The sequence below is a fragment of the Neoarthrinium moseri genome, assembly GCF_022829205.1.
Source record: "Neoarthrinium moseri strain CBS 164.80 chromosome Unknown scaffold29_Wmoseri_CBS_16480, whole genome shotgun sequence".
In the NCBI taxonomy this organism is placed as follows: domain Eukaryota; kingdom Fungi; phylum Ascomycota; class Sordariomycetes; order Amphisphaeriales; family Apiosporaceae; genus Neoarthrinium; species Neoarthrinium moseri.
In genome coordinates, this window is record NW_026055143.1 from 329,286 (window position 1) to 347,059 (window position 17,774).

A 17,774-nucleotide genomic window follows, 5' to 3' on the forward strand; every position below is an offset into this window, starting at 1 on the left:
TTAAATCATGCCTGTAAAGTATGAGACATCTAGACACTGCAAATCAATACCCAATTAGGCAGTTGCACGAGACTCTCGGTGAGGCCAAATTGCCGCCCACTTGCGAAATATACTTTGGAATGACGTAGAAGCCTTTCTGAGCTAGAATGCCATTATAGCTATCCGAGGGAAATTGATAGTTTACTCGGCGCTCTACTTGCTCCTACCAATTTTCTAGTAATAAGTAAACTAGTCCTTCCGTGTAATTTGAGGCCCGTATAACAAGCGTTGTTCTCCTTAAAAAGAAGAAACTTGAACATCCCGTATCATCTCATAGGCGGAAACCCATGTCATCGTTGATTGGGTTAAGCTTGATTATGCCCAAGCCCCGCGAGTCCTCTTGTGGTCACGGCAGTGACAAGCACTACTCGCGATCATGCCTGGTCCTCCGTGTCTCGCCCATCGGCAACTTTTCCGGAAGATTTGTTCCACTGCATGAAATAACAGAAGCGGAAACCGCTTTGTTTCAATAAAAAGCTTAGCATATTGGTGAGATTGACCTTCGCCCGCTTTCTACTGATTCCTCTGAGATAGTGGCCTGCACGGCGAAAGCATAATGTTCGCCGGTGACAGCCCGCCACTTGTTCGGAGCGGTTGAAAAACAATGACCAAACTTGATATTAGAGACGCCAAGACCACAGAGCAGCCCAGCCAAGGTCGAGAGAGAGAAACCCCAAGCGCCTCCGTCGCGATATCCCCGGCGGGGTCTTTCAGGATTCACCAGGAGCGGCTCACTGGTCATCTGCTGATTCACACCGCACCTACCTATTTGTCTTAGCCTCGAAATTGCATCATAACTACAGCAACACGGGTTTCTTCGCCTCGGCCTCGCTTCGTGTCTTCCTAGCTATAACCAACATGCTACATCTATAAAGTCTGCCTCTCCCTATCCGGTTCGACTAGAATGGCCTCCCCCCACAGCGTCCAAGCAACGGCAAACCTTCTGTAGTCCTCCACTCATATCCCCTCTCTTATAACATACACTTGGAACCTCTTTTTGCGTTTCCATCTCAATTGCCAAAATGAGATCCCTCCGAATCCTTGGTTTCGCCACATTAGCTCTGGCCCTGCCAAGCCCGGCAGTCCAGGAGAATAGCGCGGCTATTGTCAAGCGAGGCGTAGAAGACAGTGTCGCCGTCGAGGGCCTGTATAAGAGAGGACCCATTGATCAGGCTTTCTCATCCGCCGCCGCGGACCTGAGTTCTTCCGTCAATCCCAAAATTACTGTCATTCGTACGCTCATTCCCATCTTCATAAATGGTAGCACCCTACAGCTTTCGACACCATTAACACTATCACAGAGTCTTCTGTTGCTACGCTAAAAAGCTCGACCGACGCGCAGGTCACCGCCCAGGCTGTGGCCACCATCAGAACCAACCTCCAAGGGATTGCAGTGGACCTTGGTAGGGATGGTATCGTTATAGTAGGAGCAGTCAGTAGTCTCGGTCGGGCTGTGCCTGCCCTGACGCAAGCTGACATCGACAACCTTACTGCTGCCCTCAATAGCCTCACTTCTACCCTGACCAACATCCAAGCTACTTTGGTCCTGGTTCAGAGCGTCTCTGCTAGTACCACTGCCGCCGTCGCCTCCAACATCTTTACTGTCCGTCTTAGTGCGACAACTATCGTGAATCCCGTCCAGATCCTGGTTCCTAACATCATCGCATCCGGAACGATCAAGGGGCTTAACGTTACCAACCTTACAGAAGCCTATCGCAAATTCGATGTGATCGGGGTTGAACTCATCTCGGGCCTATAGGAGACCAATCTCCGCCTCGGGAGAGTTGCCGTCAGATAGTTCCGGCTGACGAGCCGAAATCTTATCATCGCCCGCTCTCTCAGAGATATCCTGGACGGTTATTGAGATAGAGTTCCTATCATCAGTTCGAACTATCGTATCGGATCGGTAATCTCTTGAAGATATGCTATTTTCATATATAATTAATCCTTCATCGTAGGATTAGCAGAAGCTTGGATTTTCACACTCTTTAATACAGATGCATCTGGAACCATCTTATAAACGTGCTATTAACTTGTCATCTTCATTAAAAGTAAGTTGTTCGTATAATACCTCGTCGTTGCGCTACACTCAACAACCACAGGATAACCTCAGACAGCTGGGTACCGTGTACCAGCTGGTGCGCATCTGAGTACCATAGGCAGATAGTTTTCACGTAGCTGTAGTAGCATACATAATCTATGCTTCTTATTACATACAAATCGCACCTGTTCATCGTGACCCTCACGTACCAAGAATATTATTATTTAATAATATCTACATATAATATTTCAATAAAAAAGTTATGAAATAAAGCCTTTAATATATTATTCTTTACGGTAAATTAAGTTGTTAATATTATCATAAAGTCGAAGGTTAAGTACGATAAGTATATTCCACTATAGGCTCGTAAGATTACAAGACTATGCCTTATCCTCCTTTTCTATGTAGAGGGAGAACTTGGAGGCTAGGTAATAATGGTAGAGGTACTATAACGGAAGCCCCACGAGACCTAGGCTGTGCGCCTTACCTTAGCTAGTGTGACATCTGCCAAACCCTAACACTTTACTGGGGCAGGGCCCGGGTTCTTGTAGCTCGTTGGAATGGGCCAGTACAAGTTGATCAGGATACCTGGGTCGCTCGCCTATTTGCAACGTGTTTAGTCAATCATGAACCGTTTGCTACAGGACATAGAGACCTACGGAGTAAGCACCGGGGAAAGAAACACCGCTGAACGTTTTGGAGCCGCTGCCGGTTACAGTCAGTTGAGCGCAGCCAATATAGAACTACGCCAGTGTAAGTATGAATGCATGGTCTTTCACCACAGAAGGTTGGGATGATATTATCATTACCTGCGCTCCGCCCTTATCTCCTGCACTGTGGAGACCGATGTGCTCAACTCTGAGGAGATAATCTCCTGGGGCGACGCATGAGGGGATCGTCACGCTGACCTGGGTCGCGCCGTTTGACGACCACACCAATCCTGAGTCGGTGACGGAAGGGTGCTCCTCGTAGATCTTGAACCAGACATTTCCCTCACCAGAGAATGTCTTCGCGGTGTTCCCTGACGGTACCTTGGCCAAGTAGAAATGCATAGGTCCTGGGTGCTGGATGGATGGGTCGACTGGGAAAGCGATGCTGCTACCTGCAGTGACGGTCTTGATTCCGCTCGCCCCCGTGCCAGGATTCAGCTCGTAGCATCTGAGCTGAGAGTCGTTGACGTCTTGTACCGGGCCGTGGCTGTAGTGGTTGGTTGTTTCGCGGATGAATCTGTATTACTGCATGAGCTTTGACTACTGAACGACCTTGGGTGTTGCCACCTACTCCCATTCGGCGGATGCGGCCCCATTGTAGGACAGTTTTGGGAATGTGTCTAGGGCAAATTTAGTCATACCAGAGGACCTGGTCGAAATAGGTTGACGTACAATGTGCCTGAGCAGCTCCAAGGAGTGCTAAGAATGCAACGGACTTCATGGTGATTGTGCGAAGTTGATAAGTCTCAGTCGAGGTATAGCGTATGATCGTCACTAGTTGTCTTATCTTGGCAGCAGAAACCCCGATCACAGCGACGATCACCCTATCTTATAGGCCGTACAAGACGAAGTAAGCACCCCCACTAGGCGTTCTTGCACGGGGACCCGGACCGTAACCATCCGCCAGGTTACATCAATCAACGACGGTATGCCAAGGAAGTGAGGCGCTGCTTTCTGGGGAACCCTGTCACATACAACCCTTCGGGACTTTTCTTTCTATCATGTATGGAGCAAAGGTTGCTGCGGTATACCGATCGGGAATGACTCAGGGCCATAGGCTTACACGGCATCGCCAGGGCTGGATCACGCCAAATATGCAAAGGATAGATTCCTTCCATGGAAGTTTTGGACGACTCAAAAAATTGCAATTCTAGGAGCATCAACAGCCGTGCTTAGATATACAGGTCTGTGCTGGATGGTCACTGTCCAAGCGAACTACTATGGGCTTGCGCGACTGTGTAGAAACCTGACTTCCCAGAGAGTTCTGTTCAGTTCTATAACCACTTGGCTTTGCAGTCTGACTTCCATCTTGCTAGAGATAGGACAAGGGTAGGCGCACCCGCGTTTCTCAGCGCTTCCTCTGATCCAGGCAGAATAATCAGAATCAGACAAGAAACGTGGGCATTCCAGACGATATAATTACCGAAACCGTCAACAGGCCAAGGCCACACAGTTACCAAATAGAGCCAAAGCGGGAGGTCTTCCGAAAGCAGTAACTCAGGGGTATTCTGATTGGCTCGCTTGGCGGAGCTCAAGCATCTCATGGTCACCCCAAGACCATGAAAGGGGGAACACGCATCCACCAATGGTGGATAACTTAAATATTTAGGTGCTACATAAGCCTAGAGATAACTCACATCTATCTCGATCTCCCGTCATTGATTGTAGACTGGCCAGCAGATGCACATTGCCAAATCTCACATCGGCCCGAATTTGGCTTCATCACCTGCCTTGGCTCTTTGCAATGAATCAAATTAGGTACCGCATGTCATGTACAGGCCAGTATCTAGTCGAATAATTCTGTACAGCGGGAATCAATGTTTCCGGTCTTATATGTCCTACTCTGGGTCCGATATCATTGTACAACTGAACAGAGGAATTGCAGTGTACTTTGTACATCGTGTCTTAAATAAAACTATGGTTTGTCCAAAGCCGGAACAATATACTCCACAGAACCTCAATAGTTAGATCGCGTTTTATAACTTTAATTGCAGTATGGGGCCTTCTTGAGTGCATCATGCCGATTTGTGTAGCACACCCGGAGCGTCGGCGGCCTCCAAGAGCAAATGTCAAAGAGTAACCCAACCTCAAATGGACTGAAAGTCCGAACTGTCCACCACGCAGCAAAATATGGCGGCCCAATCCTGGCCTACGAAAAAGTCCCGAATCAGCTTGGTCCAATGTGCCCAAGAAGCTATTCGCCTCATCTGAGCCACAGCGTGAAGGAACAAAGGGACCCGTCACATCCACTTCACCGGACCATACAATCGCATCCACGGCTTGTGAGGCGAGCTGGCTTGCTGGCGGCGATTCGGCACCCTAATTATTCCACGGACTCGGGATCTTTCCGTCACCCCGAGAATGAGCTTTGTTACCTGCTGAGAGTTATGCGATGGGTTAGTTGTCCCTCCTGAGCCCGCACCTAGGTTCAACGCGCGTAGAATGCAATAAGGGAAACGATATATTCCATGCCATCAGAATATACGTATTAAGAGACAGGAGACTTTTTTTTGGCGAGCAAGAGTCACAATAGTGCATTGTCGCCAATCTCGTTGGTCCATTGCCTTAAGACATGTCGTTGAGTCTAGTGGAATACGACTACAGACTATATCGGCCCTTACTACATTGATGTCGTTAAACAAATGGAGTGTCGGGCTTGGCTATAGACGACACAACCTTCCGTTCTGCGTCTGGACGCCCTGCTCACGGGTTCTGACCTCCCACGCCTCGCTTCCTACCCCCGTGGTTGCGTAAAAGACATTGCTAGGGTCCCACTTATGCTTAAGTCTCAGCAGCTCGGCGTACTGGTCTCCGTAGAACTCCTGCTGCCAATTGGGCTCCATGACGTGCGCCTCGTTGAGGTAGGATCCACCCCCCTCGCTCGCCGGCGCGACCTGTCTCCAGGGTTCAAGGATGGCGTTGATCTCCTCGTGCGCGGCTGTCATCTGCGCCGGCGTAGCATCCGCTGCCACGGGGGCATTCGTGATCAGGAATGCGATGGTGTTGCGCCATGCGGAGCTGACGGCGTTGTCGGCATTCAGTCGGTTTCGTGGCGCCTGGTGGTAACCCAGGATCACATGGCCCGCCTCCCCATGCTTCTGGACAAGGTCAAAGGTGTCATTGAACTTTGCTGGGTCCTCCCAGTTGGCGCGAGGAAACAACCGGTTCCCTGGCATGCTGGTGTAACGGCCAACGCTGTCTTTCCCAAACGCGTCTTTGATGCCAAATTGGTCGTTGTAAGCCGGCAGGTAGTCATCATAGTAGGTTGTATTTGGCGTGAAAGGTATCCCCAATGCTTGCAGTTTGTCAAACCAAGGCTTTACGAGCTGGTTGAATGACTCAATAGTGTGATTGGGAGCGAAGAATGGGTGCATGTCCAGTACGGGGGCCCCGCCGGTTGAATTGATAGAATACCAAGAATACGTCCCCGCATCAGTAAACGGGATGAAAAGCTCAAAGTATGCTCGTATCCCCTCCCAAAATGTCTCGTTGCTGACGCTGGGGCCTACCCCGAAGGTGAAGGTAGATGTGACGACCTTCACTCGGGGGTGAACTCTGCAGTACAGGGTCAGTGTCTGGGTTTGGTAACTACATCCATTGAACAACTCACCTGACTGTGGCAGATGTTACAATGCCAAAAGTGCTACCCCCTCCACCACGCAAAGCCCAAAAGAGATCAGGGTTTGAGGTCTCATTTGCGGTGACGAATCGGCCATCAGCAGTTACCACCTCAAACCCAAGCACCTGGTCAGCAGCCATGCCATATAGTCCCGACAGCGGCGTGTGGCCACCGCCGGCGAGATAGCCACCGGCAAAGCCCACGCTCTATACACGAGTCAGGATTCAGTTCTCAACCTTCGATTCAAGGGATGCAAACCTCGCAGATGCCACCAAGCGCACTCACACCGTACTGGTGCGCAGCGTTATAAACCTCTCGAACAGTAACGCCCGCGCCGACTTTCAGAGCAGCTCCGCGATAAGTGGCACTGTGATAGTCAGGCAGGAATGCGATGTCCTTGAAATGATGTGTCCACACACTTAGCGACCCGGCCCCATTTGACTTCCCCAGATAGCAGTGGCCCGTGTTCTTGATCACCAGTCGGATGTTCTTGGTAAGAGCAAAGTTCACAGCGTGCTGGATCTGCGCGACATTGCTGACGTTCACTGCATACGTCGGATACCCCCCCAACGTGCAAGTACCATTTGCATTGTTCATCGGAAGGCAAGTTTTACCCTGCCACAGGGGCCACATCGTCGACGTTGGATCGGCTTCACTACAAGGACGGTCAGCAGTATAACTCGAGTTGACTGCCATGAGATGCTTTAGTCTCACTGGAAATAGGGGTTGGGGAAGTTTTTCGTCACAGCTGCACACTTCTCCTTGTCGAAAACGCCCCAGTTCTGATAACAGGGGGCGCCTATTGGGACCGTTGGGATAAGTGCACCACCCAGCAAATCATCAAAGCTATCCCATTCCTGATCGGAGGGCCAATCTGCCTCACCAGGAAAGGTTCTGCACTCGCCACTGTCTAAGACTGGTCTCCTAACACCAAAGTTACCTAGACTTTGCTCATCCAAATGGGATGATTCGTACTCGAACAAGGGAAAGCCGCTGGTAGCAGCTTGAACTGGAGAGCTTGGAGGCGCAGCATTGACCTCAACAGGCGTCCAACACAATATCGAGAGGGCAATAGCCGCGTGGAGCCAATGTTGCCGGAAAGTCATGGTGAGCAAAATGTCCCATGGAAAGTCGAGATACGTGGTGGCTGTTGGAGGCTAGAACATGTGCGCACACGTGGATTCATATACACGCCTGTCATCACAGGGCTCAAGCTGAGCTGTTAGGACAGCAGCGGGGTCCCTGCAGTTTTCGCACTTGGTTGCCCTGGTAGAAGGGGCAAAGGGTGCTATAGCACTTGCGGCTCCATCAGACATATTGCAGATGCTCTTGGCACCAGTCTCGTGGCTCTGTGGACGTGCAAACGAGAGGTGCAGATGACCCCGCAATTGGATGGCCGCTTTGCACGGCATTGGGCCGGCAGCATGGGCGAAAAATTCATGGGCTTTGAATGTGACACTGTGACGGGTGCTGGCTGAGTCTTGATTTCTTGAGTTGCGCCGCTAATGCGATGCCCGCCTCTGGGCCGACAATCATTGCTTACTTAAGTAGGTATATTAGTGATCGGATGAAGGTGCTCTTATTCACGACATATGAGCATGGATAGGTACCTTTTCGAATAGCAAAAACAGTGAGCTCAAGTACGTACGAACAACGCGTAGCCTCATTTGTATAGTATAATGCCTCACGCCCAAGTATCTGTTAGCCACACGAGTAGAGACGAGAGCGTGGTGTTGGGGTATCCATTGATCTCATTTTGGCCATCAACTCCAATGCATGCTTTTGGGTTGGTTCTGTTAGTTTCCCATTAAACGCCTGGCTTTCAGGAGAACGAAAATAGGGGATGACCCTGCTCTGCAGCATGACAGCGACTCAGCCAGCTTGACCACCTGTACTACCCGTACTCGCAGGCCTGGGCGGCGGAGTGGGCTGGCTGCCTTCCCTCTCCATAGCCACACCACCGATGAATCCCATGCCATGGTGTCCTTGCCCGGGCCCGTCTTCCCCCTCGCTGTCCTCGCCCTGCTGGCTGTCGCCACTGCCCATGCCGGCCAGTTGTTGCTCGGCGACCTTCCTTTCGACCTCCTTTAGCCTCTCCTTCTCGACGGGGTCGACCAGATCGTCATCGTCACTCCAGAGGGCGGCATCGTCATCTGGCACATCAGGCATAGCCATGCGCCGCCAGAACCTGATCTCCTGCTTCTTGGCCTTCTCATCAATGCGGCGGTCGTTGCGAGCCTCGTCCTCGTCGTAGCGCTTGCGGAACTCGCGGAGCAGCTTGTTGGCGCGGCCGGCGTGCTCCTGCATCTCCCAGATCTGCTCGCGCAGACGGGAGTTCTCGGCGCGTGTCTCTGCCAGCTGGGAGCGGTAGGACCGGTGCCAGGCACTGACGTCGGCTATGTGCTTTTGTTTGTAATTGTGGAACTGGCTGAGGAGGCCCGAGAGGATGCGGGCGTACGACGTCAGCAGGGCAAAGTTGGCGTCACGGCTGGTTTTGGCCCGGTCGAGGGATTCGGTGAGGACAGAAAGCAGAGCCTCCAGGTTGGGTTCTTGGGCTGTTGGGACGCGGTTAGCTGAGTCCTCGCGGTCGACCCAGGGTCGTGGAGAGAGTGTGTATGTAACCTACCATAGATGTCGTCTGCGATCTCCCCCAGCACCTCATCATTGCCCAACCCTCGCTCGTGCGCACGATTCCGTACCCTGCCAATGCCACTGACAATGTCTTCGGTCTGCCGCCTGTTCTCGGCCAGCTGTCTCGACAGCTCCTCGACCAAGCCGTAGATGATGTTGAGCTCGGCCTGGTGGCCGGCAGGCGTGGGACCGACAGCCATGGCGGCGCCGGCATTGACACCAGGGCCCTGCATAGCCGGGCCAGCGCCGTTCATGCCGTTCATGGCGGCGGGATGGCCGTTGGCGTAGGCGAGGAGATTCTGCAGCTGGATGTGCTGGTGCTGGGCCTGTACGGCGCGCGCGGTGGCCTCGGCAGCAGCGCGTTGTGAGGCCTCAAACTGGGCGGCGTCCTGGTTGACGTTGTAGATGACGAAATGCTGCTGCTGCTGCTGCTGCTGTCTCTCTGGCCTTGGTGGGTTGTCGCCGGATTGGTAGTGAGGTTGAGGCTGAGGGCGCTGCGGGGGAGCCGGGGGCTGCTGTGTCGGGGGCTCTCGGGGATGCGACGGGGATGTTGATGGCGAAGGCGAGTGAGAGGTTGATGGTGCCGTCGGGGCTGCTGAGGATGGCGGCGCTGGCGGATGGAGAAAGTTCATTGTTGTCGTTGCTGCCGATCGGCCAGACCCGGCCGCGCACCGCCGCCGCCGCCGCTGCCCACTGGACGAGGCCCCGTGCTCGATGCTAGACCCCTGGAGCGCGCCGCAACTTTAACGGGCTTCTGGCGTCTGGGGAGCCACTGGACGGGGGCACTTGGAGCGGTGGCCGGTGCACAGAGCTTCTCGGTCGGGGGCGAGGCAGCGAGGTCACACAACCAATTGGCAGGCGGCGAAGGAATTGGATGCTTGGAGGTCGACACGCTCAACGGCTGTTGTCCCAGCATTCGACACTGGAGCAGGCTCGGATGCTCTGCTTTGCCAAACCAATGCGGTTGCTCTAGCCCCCTCGTTTGGTTCACGGTCAACCAAAGTCAGATCCCGCCCGCGGTCAGAGGCTGGAACGTGGCAAGCTCGAGCGTGATGGAAGTCATTCGTCTCAAGCCACCTGCTCGCGTGATATGTAAGTTACGCTCAGGATTCTTCCATGTTGCACCCATCCAAGTAGGACTGAGACTTGGGGGTTTGGTAAGCGGTACGGGTACGGGTACGGAGTACCTACCACGCAGGGGACCAACACAGCCGCCCATTGGCGATTGGCGCGCGCTACATGCGTCGTGGATGTCTCTCTTTCTTGCCAACTCCCCCAGACCTGGATCTGATCTGATCCGGCATGCGATAGCAAGAGACACGATATACTGACCCTCCACCCCCGGCGTCATCCTCCGCGTACTAGTCGAGTAGCATGTTGATGTCCAGGACCATCTCGCCCTCTGCCGGACATTGGGCTGCCCCAACTCTTCAACGGCCTTCCCCTACTCGATCGTCTCATGTTAAGCGCGCCACTGATCGACGCTCAATTGCGAGGGTTTACCTGCTCCACCGCAGCCCACACCGGCCATCCACCTCCCACGGCGGTGCTGATCCCACAGCCTGATTGGCCCCGTCTGGTCCACTGCCGGCAACTAATCTGTGCAGCTTCTCAACCCAGTTCATGCCGCTAGTCGATGAAGAAACAGTCTTCATTTCGAATGTCTATGTTTCTCGTTGACTAGGGACTGGACATGCCCACTTTGTATACGTAGTCTCCTGGTCTAACGTCTCTTGATCTTCTCGTTCATGCGACTCACTTGGGATGGCACCTCTGAGCTGCTTAGTGTCAGGGTGTATGGTGGACATTGTCGCGCTCAGCCGTGACAACCCACGCCATTGACCACCCAACTAGATCCTCGAATTGGCGGCGATCACTGAATCCTTTGGCCTTCTTCTTCTGTCGCCAATGGCTCCGTATCGCGCTAGCTGTATTGCAAGCTATACCACTATGGTATGCAATCCACAATGTTCGCTCTAGTTAGGCCAACTAAGGCCTCGCTACACCTGAATCGGGCTGGTCTTCAGCCTCGCAAATAGGATCAAGTGGCTTGATCTCCATCTGCACGCCAGACGAGTCGGTTCGGGGAACCCGCTGCTTGTACCCGGCCGAGTTCTCCAGCACGCGAGGCGGCAGTCCATCTCTTAAGATGCCGCGCCCTGCTGGTGGCCTTATGATCCCTCCCCTTTCCGTCTCACAAGTAGCTGTGTCTGGGCCTTGTGAGCCTTAACTGAGCCGTCCCGAGAGTCGGACTGGGCCTACTGGTAGCTCTCAACCGTCCAGCTATACGCTCATGTTCTCTCAATCGTTGTTGGTGCCCCTTGCGGGCCTCCTCGTACCGGGGATGGCGACCACTATCCAGCTTCTCGCGCGTGAGACGTCGCCTGCCGAATTACAAGGGAAAATGATGGCACCGAGGGCACCCGAAACCACCACAGCACCATTCCACCCGCGCTGGGCCGGCATGGGAATGGATCGCCTGTTCGAGAGGGCGGATCCGGTCGGTACCAATACTTGTGGCTACATCTCGGGAACCAGCAGTATGTGGACTCTATCAGGGCATGCGCTGGCTTACTTGTTGACCTTCAACCAGGCTATTACGCATTGACTTGCGATGATATCTACACCTGCACCAATTCGGGTTCCTATCGAGGCTGCTGCAGTTCCAGTGCCTGCTCAGCATCGACAAACTTCTATACGGCATGTTATGATGCGACGGCAGCCGAATGCTCAGCGACAAGTTTAGGTTCCAATTCCATCTGTTGGTATGCTTGGGCCCGAGTCCCCTGGTTCAAATTCAGACCGGTGCTAACATGAGCAGCAATATTGCAACTGAGTATCCTTACTGCGTAACATATCTCTGGTCCACATCTGTCTCACCAGGTCAGCTGTTCACCGAGTTTAACTGCGACCGGTCTGCCTTCTCGGGGCAATACTTCCTCGCCGCCACCTCACCCTCCACCACGTCTACCTCATCAGCGACCACTCGCTCAGGCACCTCCGCCTCGGTGACAATCAGCAGCAGCGCCGCCGCAGTAGTCACACCGGACTCGTCATCTTCTTCAAGCAGCGGCAGCAGTACTAACACGGGCGCCATTGCGGGCGGTGTCGTGGGCGGTGTGGTTGTCTTGGCCCTCATTGGCTTAGGCGTCTGGTTCTTGCTACGGAAGAAGAAGTCCGTCGACAACGACAACACATCACCGCCCACTCAGCCACAGCCGGATATGGCACAGTCTGCAGGCTATCCCTCGCCTCCGCCACCCGGCACTCCGGGCTACGACCCGCGATTCAGTTTCGCCGCTGCACACAGCCAGATGAGCCCAACGACGCCGGGATATCCGAGTCCGCAGGGTACTCCCAGCCCGTACTATGATCCGCAATTAGGAGGCTATTATGGGGCTCAGAAATCGGAGCAGGGGCATAATGCTAGCTTTATGTATGCGCAATCGACAGGCGGCCAGGCCGGCAAGGATATGCCTGGCCATGATGGATCTATAGCAGCGGGACCCGCGGTTCCGCACCACTATGCGGAAATGGATGGGCAGAATCCGGTTGGGACTATTGGCAATAGAGCGGAGCTGTCGTAGATATCATCTGGATGCTTGGGAGAAGACGAAAGACGATGGCAAACGGTTTTGATGAATTACAATATCCCATAGACCGATGCAGATGACCCGGATGGGCATCACAATTACCTCGCTAGAATATTAGACTAATGTAGAATCCAAGGTCAAGGAGTTGTCATCAGGTTCTAGAAATAACTATGAGGCACGACACCATGTCGGTCACTGGAGCTTGATCCTGAAAACTCATCCTGGAAATTTGGAGCAAGCCCTGCAGTATATTCGTCATGATATATCCAGTTGAAGCGAAATCTAGCGAGTGAGACGTAGGATCGATAATATCAATCTCCTCTTGACACCTTTCTTGGGCCGGCTTTTCAGACTTTGTTCCACTTTGTCATAATAGTCGCGGTCCTCGGCATTCAGCTTTCCAAGTCTCCTCAATTCCTCCACGAGGTCGATGAACCCGGCCTGGGAGTGAGTCTTGGCTTGGGTCGCCCCTTGGGACACCAAGAACTGTACCATCTGATGTCTTTCTTGGGTTGCGATAGGCGGAAGTTCGAAAGGAGGATCGAAGCCCTCATCCATGAAGTACTTATGGCCGAAGACTGCATTTTCAAGGATCCCGATTGTGCGTTTTGTGGCTGTGAGACCCAGTGACACTCGTCCATCAGTGACCTGCCTTCGAATATGCTCTTGGACATAGGGAAAGATGGAAAACTGGGCCGTCAATCCCACAAAAGTGTTTTTGGGGGAGTCTTTACTGGAGCAAATACGTTGCTTTTCATACCAATGTTGATGGTAGCTGTCAGTTCTGTCACGCTCGGGCCATGCGACTTGCGCTGAAAGGTAAGCTGTGCTGGATTTGACGTTGAGGGTATCCATTAGCTCTATCAAGCGTGGGGTGTTCGCTGCAGTGGCCTGGGCTTTGTACGCATACGATAAAACTTTTGCAATCGCTATCCAGAAGCTGCCGTGGGAGTAATCCAGTATCTCTTTGCGATCGGCAATTGTCAGGACGTGGATCTCGAATAAAGTCATATAGGGGTCGTAGGCATTCTCCCCATATGACGAACATATGTCTTCCCAAACGTGCGCCTGCAAGGCCCAATCTCGTGCCGTACGATGTGGGAAGTCCACAAAAGTTCCACCCTCAGGAATCTCGAGTAGGCCCCTGGTTCTTGAAGCAAGGCGCCTTTTCACCGTTTTCACGGAGAGGCTTTTGATACCCACAAGGTCATCAATCCGGACTTTCCTCGAAGTAATCTCTTCTGCAAGCCACATACTAAAAGAGGAGAGTGGTCCATAGGAAGCCACACTCAGCTGTATCATCCAAGAGGCTTTGGCTTTGTTTTGGGGAAGGATGCGAGCCCAGATAGAGTCGTAAAGGCTAGAAATATCCAGAGGAAGGGCTCGGATGCAGTCTTTCAAATCTGTCATGCTGTCCCCAGCTGTGAGGCACTCTAGCAATGTTTCCATAACTAGCGAAACCCAGAGAAACACGCCTCGCGCCTTCGTGACGACGTCGTCCACAAGAAGGTCCGCTTCCTCAGAATAGATGCGGCGCATCTCATCGAACCCCCTGTTTTCGTCCAGCTGCGTTTTGACAAATGACCTCAAATCATCAAAAGTCAGGAGATGCATCTCAAGCAACGGATTGCCGTAGAATTCGTCGTCAAACTCCGTCCAAGGTCGACTTGCCACGCATACCTTGATGCAATCTTGTGAGACTTTCGTCACTTCTCGAATCAGATCCAGCACTTGGTTCGGGAGCATGTCGAATTCGTCAAGACCATCGACGAATAGTGCAAGCTTGAAAGATTGTCCGCACTGGGACAAAAGCCGACCGAATGACTCCTCGATCTCCCACGATGACCACGCAGGAAGCTGTTGAGGGTTCCGAAATATCTTTGCAAACATAAAACGCCTCGGGGATACAAACGGAATCAACTTGTTATCAATACTGAAGGCTTGACATAACAGACTGCGCTTTAGACCTATCCAGCTTTTTTGCATGTCGTTCCCGCCAATCCAGGCGTAGTATTTCATTATATAGGGTGGAAGTGGCGCAGACCATTTCTCGAGGTGAAATGCAGTGCTAGGATGCTCGATGATATACTTCATCATTGTTGACTTGCCAGATCCCGGCTTCCCCGTTATCCAGTAGACTGTGTTTGAGTCGGCCTCGAGCCATTGAGGAAAGTTGTGCCACTGGAGCTTCCCTTCTCCGTCGGGAGGGGTTGTGTGGAAGATCCACTGGTATGTAGATCGGAAATTCTTTGGAATCGCTTCTTCCCTTCTTCCCATTGCCTCATAGCTCAAATCCGTTATAAGAGCTTCAGCGAGCTTTGTCAGATTCACTTGGTGTGCCATTGGTCGACCATCAGGGATAATGGTGTCAGAATCTATGATCCACTTCCGATTCCAAATGGTGTCAACCAAAGTCTGACGTATCCCTTTTAAAAGCCCTGGAGAGTCACCGTCAAGTTCACTGAAGATATCTTCGTCGACCCTAGTAAACCCTGGTGTACGTGCAGCCTTTATTATCGGTATTAATGCGTCGGCAATGCATTCCTTAGTCTTCCGAGCGGGAGATATGGTGCGTATATTCTGATCCTCACTAAGACTTCGACTTAGGTCTTCCACCATTCCCGAGATTGGACTTGATTGATCGCTTAGGTCAAACATCTCCAAATTATGCTTGCTCATCATGGTTGAGATCTTAACTTTTCCGAGTATGGCCGTCAAGTCCTCGAGCTGTTGGCATAAATGTAACTCCCGCTTCTTTGCTTCTTTAGAATCTTCCCTGTAAGGTCGATCAGTATATAGTATCCACGTGGAAGAGATTGTACGATTACTATAACATGGATCGGCTGATGAAATTCCTTCAATCTTACCAGAGGGAGAATATCATGCTTGTAACCATCTGGTGCTTGATTGTCGCCAATTGACGATTCGCTCCATCGATCTGGTCATGAGTCCAGATCCCTCCAAGCAACGCTAATCCATCATAATCAATAGATGGATATTGGGAAGTTCCCACCTTCGCTGGCTTCTTCAAAATGCCATCTAAGAGCTCCCGGCCAACCTGATTCCTCGGAGTACCATCCACAGTCAGTCTTTGAGGTCGGCTCTTTCGGATGTCATCAATCAAGTTCTGGAACTTTGAGCTGACTGCTTCGCAATCCTCACATACTTTGAGAATTTGCTTCTCAGCCAAGCTTGATCTTTGAGATGGACCAAACTGTTTCGAGCACTTCCTAACATCGTCAACCAACTGCAATAGTTCCTTGGTGTTTTGTACCAATTCGGCTTCTTCTCTTGGGGCATGGTAGGCTGCTTGTTTCGATTCATCATCCTTAGGGCTTAATTTCCTAACCCACTTCTTGTGTAGTAGGCGTCCACCGAAGTCCACAAATTGTATCACAGCTGCCGCGATCGCAAGGGCCGAAAGAGGATCCATTGTAGCACGCCATTGATTGGTCTGTCTCAGACACAGCACGCCTATAGTATCAATGAGAGAAATGATTTCCAACTTGCTTCAGACCTTTGCACGAACTCACATGCCTGATCAGCTTCGACATAACAGGCGCCCGGAGTGATGTCGGAGGCGGGGTAAGTGTTACGCTCGCGGAACTTTGGATGGCCAATACGCGGCGCACATCTACATTGATTGGTCGGGGTCATATGAATGAGGTTCCTGCAGCCTTACCTGCCGGAACGGAAGAATGATGGAACGCATCAAGATTCTAAGCACGAAAGGAAAGGGGACGAAGGAATGGGAAGGGAGGGAGGCGGCGGTCAGCTAATTCTCCCACGAATATGAGCCGATCCCATGTCAATAAAGTCATAGGGAATCAGCAAGCAGTGATATGATGATAGGCAATCATAGAAACACAAATTGAAACCACGGAGTGGCTGACTGCCTACCCAAGGTAGTTGGCTGTAGGTGGCTGGCACTACAGGGCCTTGTTACACAGGACCGGACTAAAAACCCTACAACATCATCCCTACAGACGGGCAGGAGGATTCTGTAAAAAAGAAAATGTAAAAAATTTCTACATACCAATACAAACCACGTTTATCCATAAATGTTATCGTCAAAAAAGCAAACTTTTCTTTCCGGATGCAAATTCGTAGCGTTTAGTCAATGACGTAATCGATAGCCTAACTTGTTCCTTAACCCTCTCTTCAACTGGCGAAGGGAGCTTTGCGATGTTACATTCCGCCTGTGAAAAGAATCGCCATTTAGCTTGCAAGTTTCGCTACATACACAGATGTCGTTTTCGTTGAAGACTCCGGAGGGGCTACCGACCCACGCGCAATTGGTCGACTTTTTTAACAAGGTTCTCCCACCCAACGTCAAGGACATCCCGCTCCTGTATCATGTGCCGCGCTGGCCTGGGTATAATGCCAGCAAGATATATGTACACGACATTGTACTCAGCGTCACGCCTACTCTAGGTGTCTACGCGAAACTGAGGCAGCTAGCGAGGGGGACCCGGAAGGCCGTCTGCTTCCTCCACAGACCGTTCCAGCTAGATCGGAAAGCACTACCCAAGGGCTCGTTAGTCCTGGCAAACCATAAGAGATTTGATGAGTTGCTGACAGTGGGCTATAATTTGGCCCTTGCTTCGCGACTTGGTATGGTCGTCGAGCGAGCGACTTGTATCCAGGGATACAAAGGAGATCCGGAACGTCGAATCGGAATTGTTGGCCCGCTAGGACAAGTAGAAACTCTCGAGAATCTGGCTCAGACTATATCCGCCGAACTTTGCGTCGCCGACATACATAAAAACAGCCAAAGCACCTCATCTCAAACGATTCAGGCTGTGGCTCTAATGAACGCCTTTGGCCCTGATGAGGTCTCCCGAGTCATCCTGACTACAAAGGGTGATGGGCTCATCCTGGAGGAAGTCAGCCCGCGTAGCTTGCTATATCTTACTGGGCAGCCGCGAGATCTGGGATTACGGGCTGCCGAGACTTTCAGGATGCCTTCAATCTGTGTCGGACATCGTCCTGCGGAGGAATGGGGCATTCGTTACCTAGAGAGTTCTCTTCACCAGACGTGGCCAAACCTTGCAGTTCATACGGTATTTGAGGATGAATCTCCTCCAGAAACCCAAAGTGTTCTGATAGAGGCCAAGAGTTAGAATGTCCATATTTCATCT

The 17,774-nt window shown here is 52.0% G+C and overlaps 7 protein-coding genes across 7 annotated transcripts; 3 read left to right on the plus strand and 4 right to left on the minus strand.

Annotated features, from left to right (window-relative positions):
• Window positions 1-1,061: 1,061 nt before the first annotated feature.
• On the plus strand, window positions 1,062-1,798 carry JN550_007554 (uncharacterized protein; the record flags this gene model as incomplete). The annotated part of the gene is made up of 2 exons (XM_049319417.1): window positions 1,062-1,272; window positions 1,341-1,798. The coding sequence occupies 2 exons, from the start codon at window positions 1,062-1,064 to the stop codon at window positions 1,796-1,798; spliced, it is 669 nt and encodes a 222-aa protein (XP_049170530.1).
• Window positions 1,799-2,594: 796 nt separating this feature from the next.
• JN550_007555 (uncharacterized protein) lies at window positions 2,595-3,511 on the minus strand (the record flags this gene model as incomplete). Its single annotated transcript, XM_049319418.1, has 5 exons — window positions 2,595-2,681; window positions 2,740-2,823; window positions 2,890-3,307; window positions 3,362-3,410; window positions 3,463-3,511. The coding sequence occupies 5 exons, from the start codon at window positions 3,509-3,511 to the stop codon at window positions 2,595-2,597; spliced, it is 687 nt and encodes a 228-aa protein (XP_049170531.1).
• Window positions 3,512-5,450: 1,939 nt separating this feature from the next.
• Window positions 5,451-7,515, minus strand: JN550_007556 (uncharacterized protein; the record flags this gene model as incomplete). Its single annotated transcript, XM_049319419.1, has 4 exons — window positions 5,451-6,345; window positions 6,401-6,615; window positions 6,695-7,064; window positions 7,124-7,515. 4 exons carry the CDS (start codon window positions 7,513-7,515, stop codon window positions 5,451-5,453), a joined length of 1,872 nt encoding a protein of 623 aa, XP_049170532.1.
• Window positions 7,516-8,281: 766 nt separating this feature from the next.
• Window positions 8,282-9,672, minus strand: JN550_007557 (uncharacterized protein; the record flags this gene model as incomplete). Its single annotated transcript, XM_049319420.1, has 2 exons — window positions 8,282-8,964; window positions 9,036-9,672. The coding sequence occupies 2 exons, from the start codon at window positions 9,670-9,672 to the stop codon at window positions 8,282-8,284; spliced, it is 1,320 nt and encodes a 439-aa protein (XP_049170533.1).
• A 1,772-nt stretch (window positions 9,673-11,444) lies between these two features.
• JN550_007558 (uncharacterized protein) lies at window positions 11,445-12,627 on the plus strand (the record flags this gene model as incomplete). Its single annotated transcript, XM_049319421.1, has 3 exons — window positions 11,445-11,580; window positions 11,634-11,805; window positions 11,862-12,627. The coding sequence occupies 3 exons, from the start codon at window positions 11,445-11,447 to the stop codon at window positions 12,625-12,627; spliced, it is 1,074 nt and encodes a 357-aa protein (XP_049170534.1).
• Window positions 12,628-12,915: 288 nt separating this feature from the next.
• On the minus strand, window positions 12,916-16,290 carry JN550_007559 (uncharacterized protein; the record flags this gene model as incomplete). Its single annotated transcript, XM_049319422.1, has 3 exons — window positions 12,916-15,409; window positions 15,501-16,107; window positions 16,167-16,290. 3 exons carry the CDS (start codon window positions 16,288-16,290, stop codon window positions 12,916-12,918), a joined length of 3,225 nt encoding a protein of 1,074 aa, XP_049170535.1.
• A 590-nt stretch (window positions 16,291-16,880) lies between these two features.
• JN550_007560 (uncharacterized protein) lies at window positions 16,881-17,756 on the plus strand (the record flags this gene model as incomplete). The annotated part of the gene is made up of 1 exon (XM_049319423.1): window positions 16,881-17,756. One exon carries the CDS (start codon window positions 16,881-16,883, stop codon window positions 17,754-17,756), a length of 876 nt encoding a protein of 291 aa, XP_049170536.1.
• Window positions 17,757-17,774: the final 18 nt, after the last annotated feature.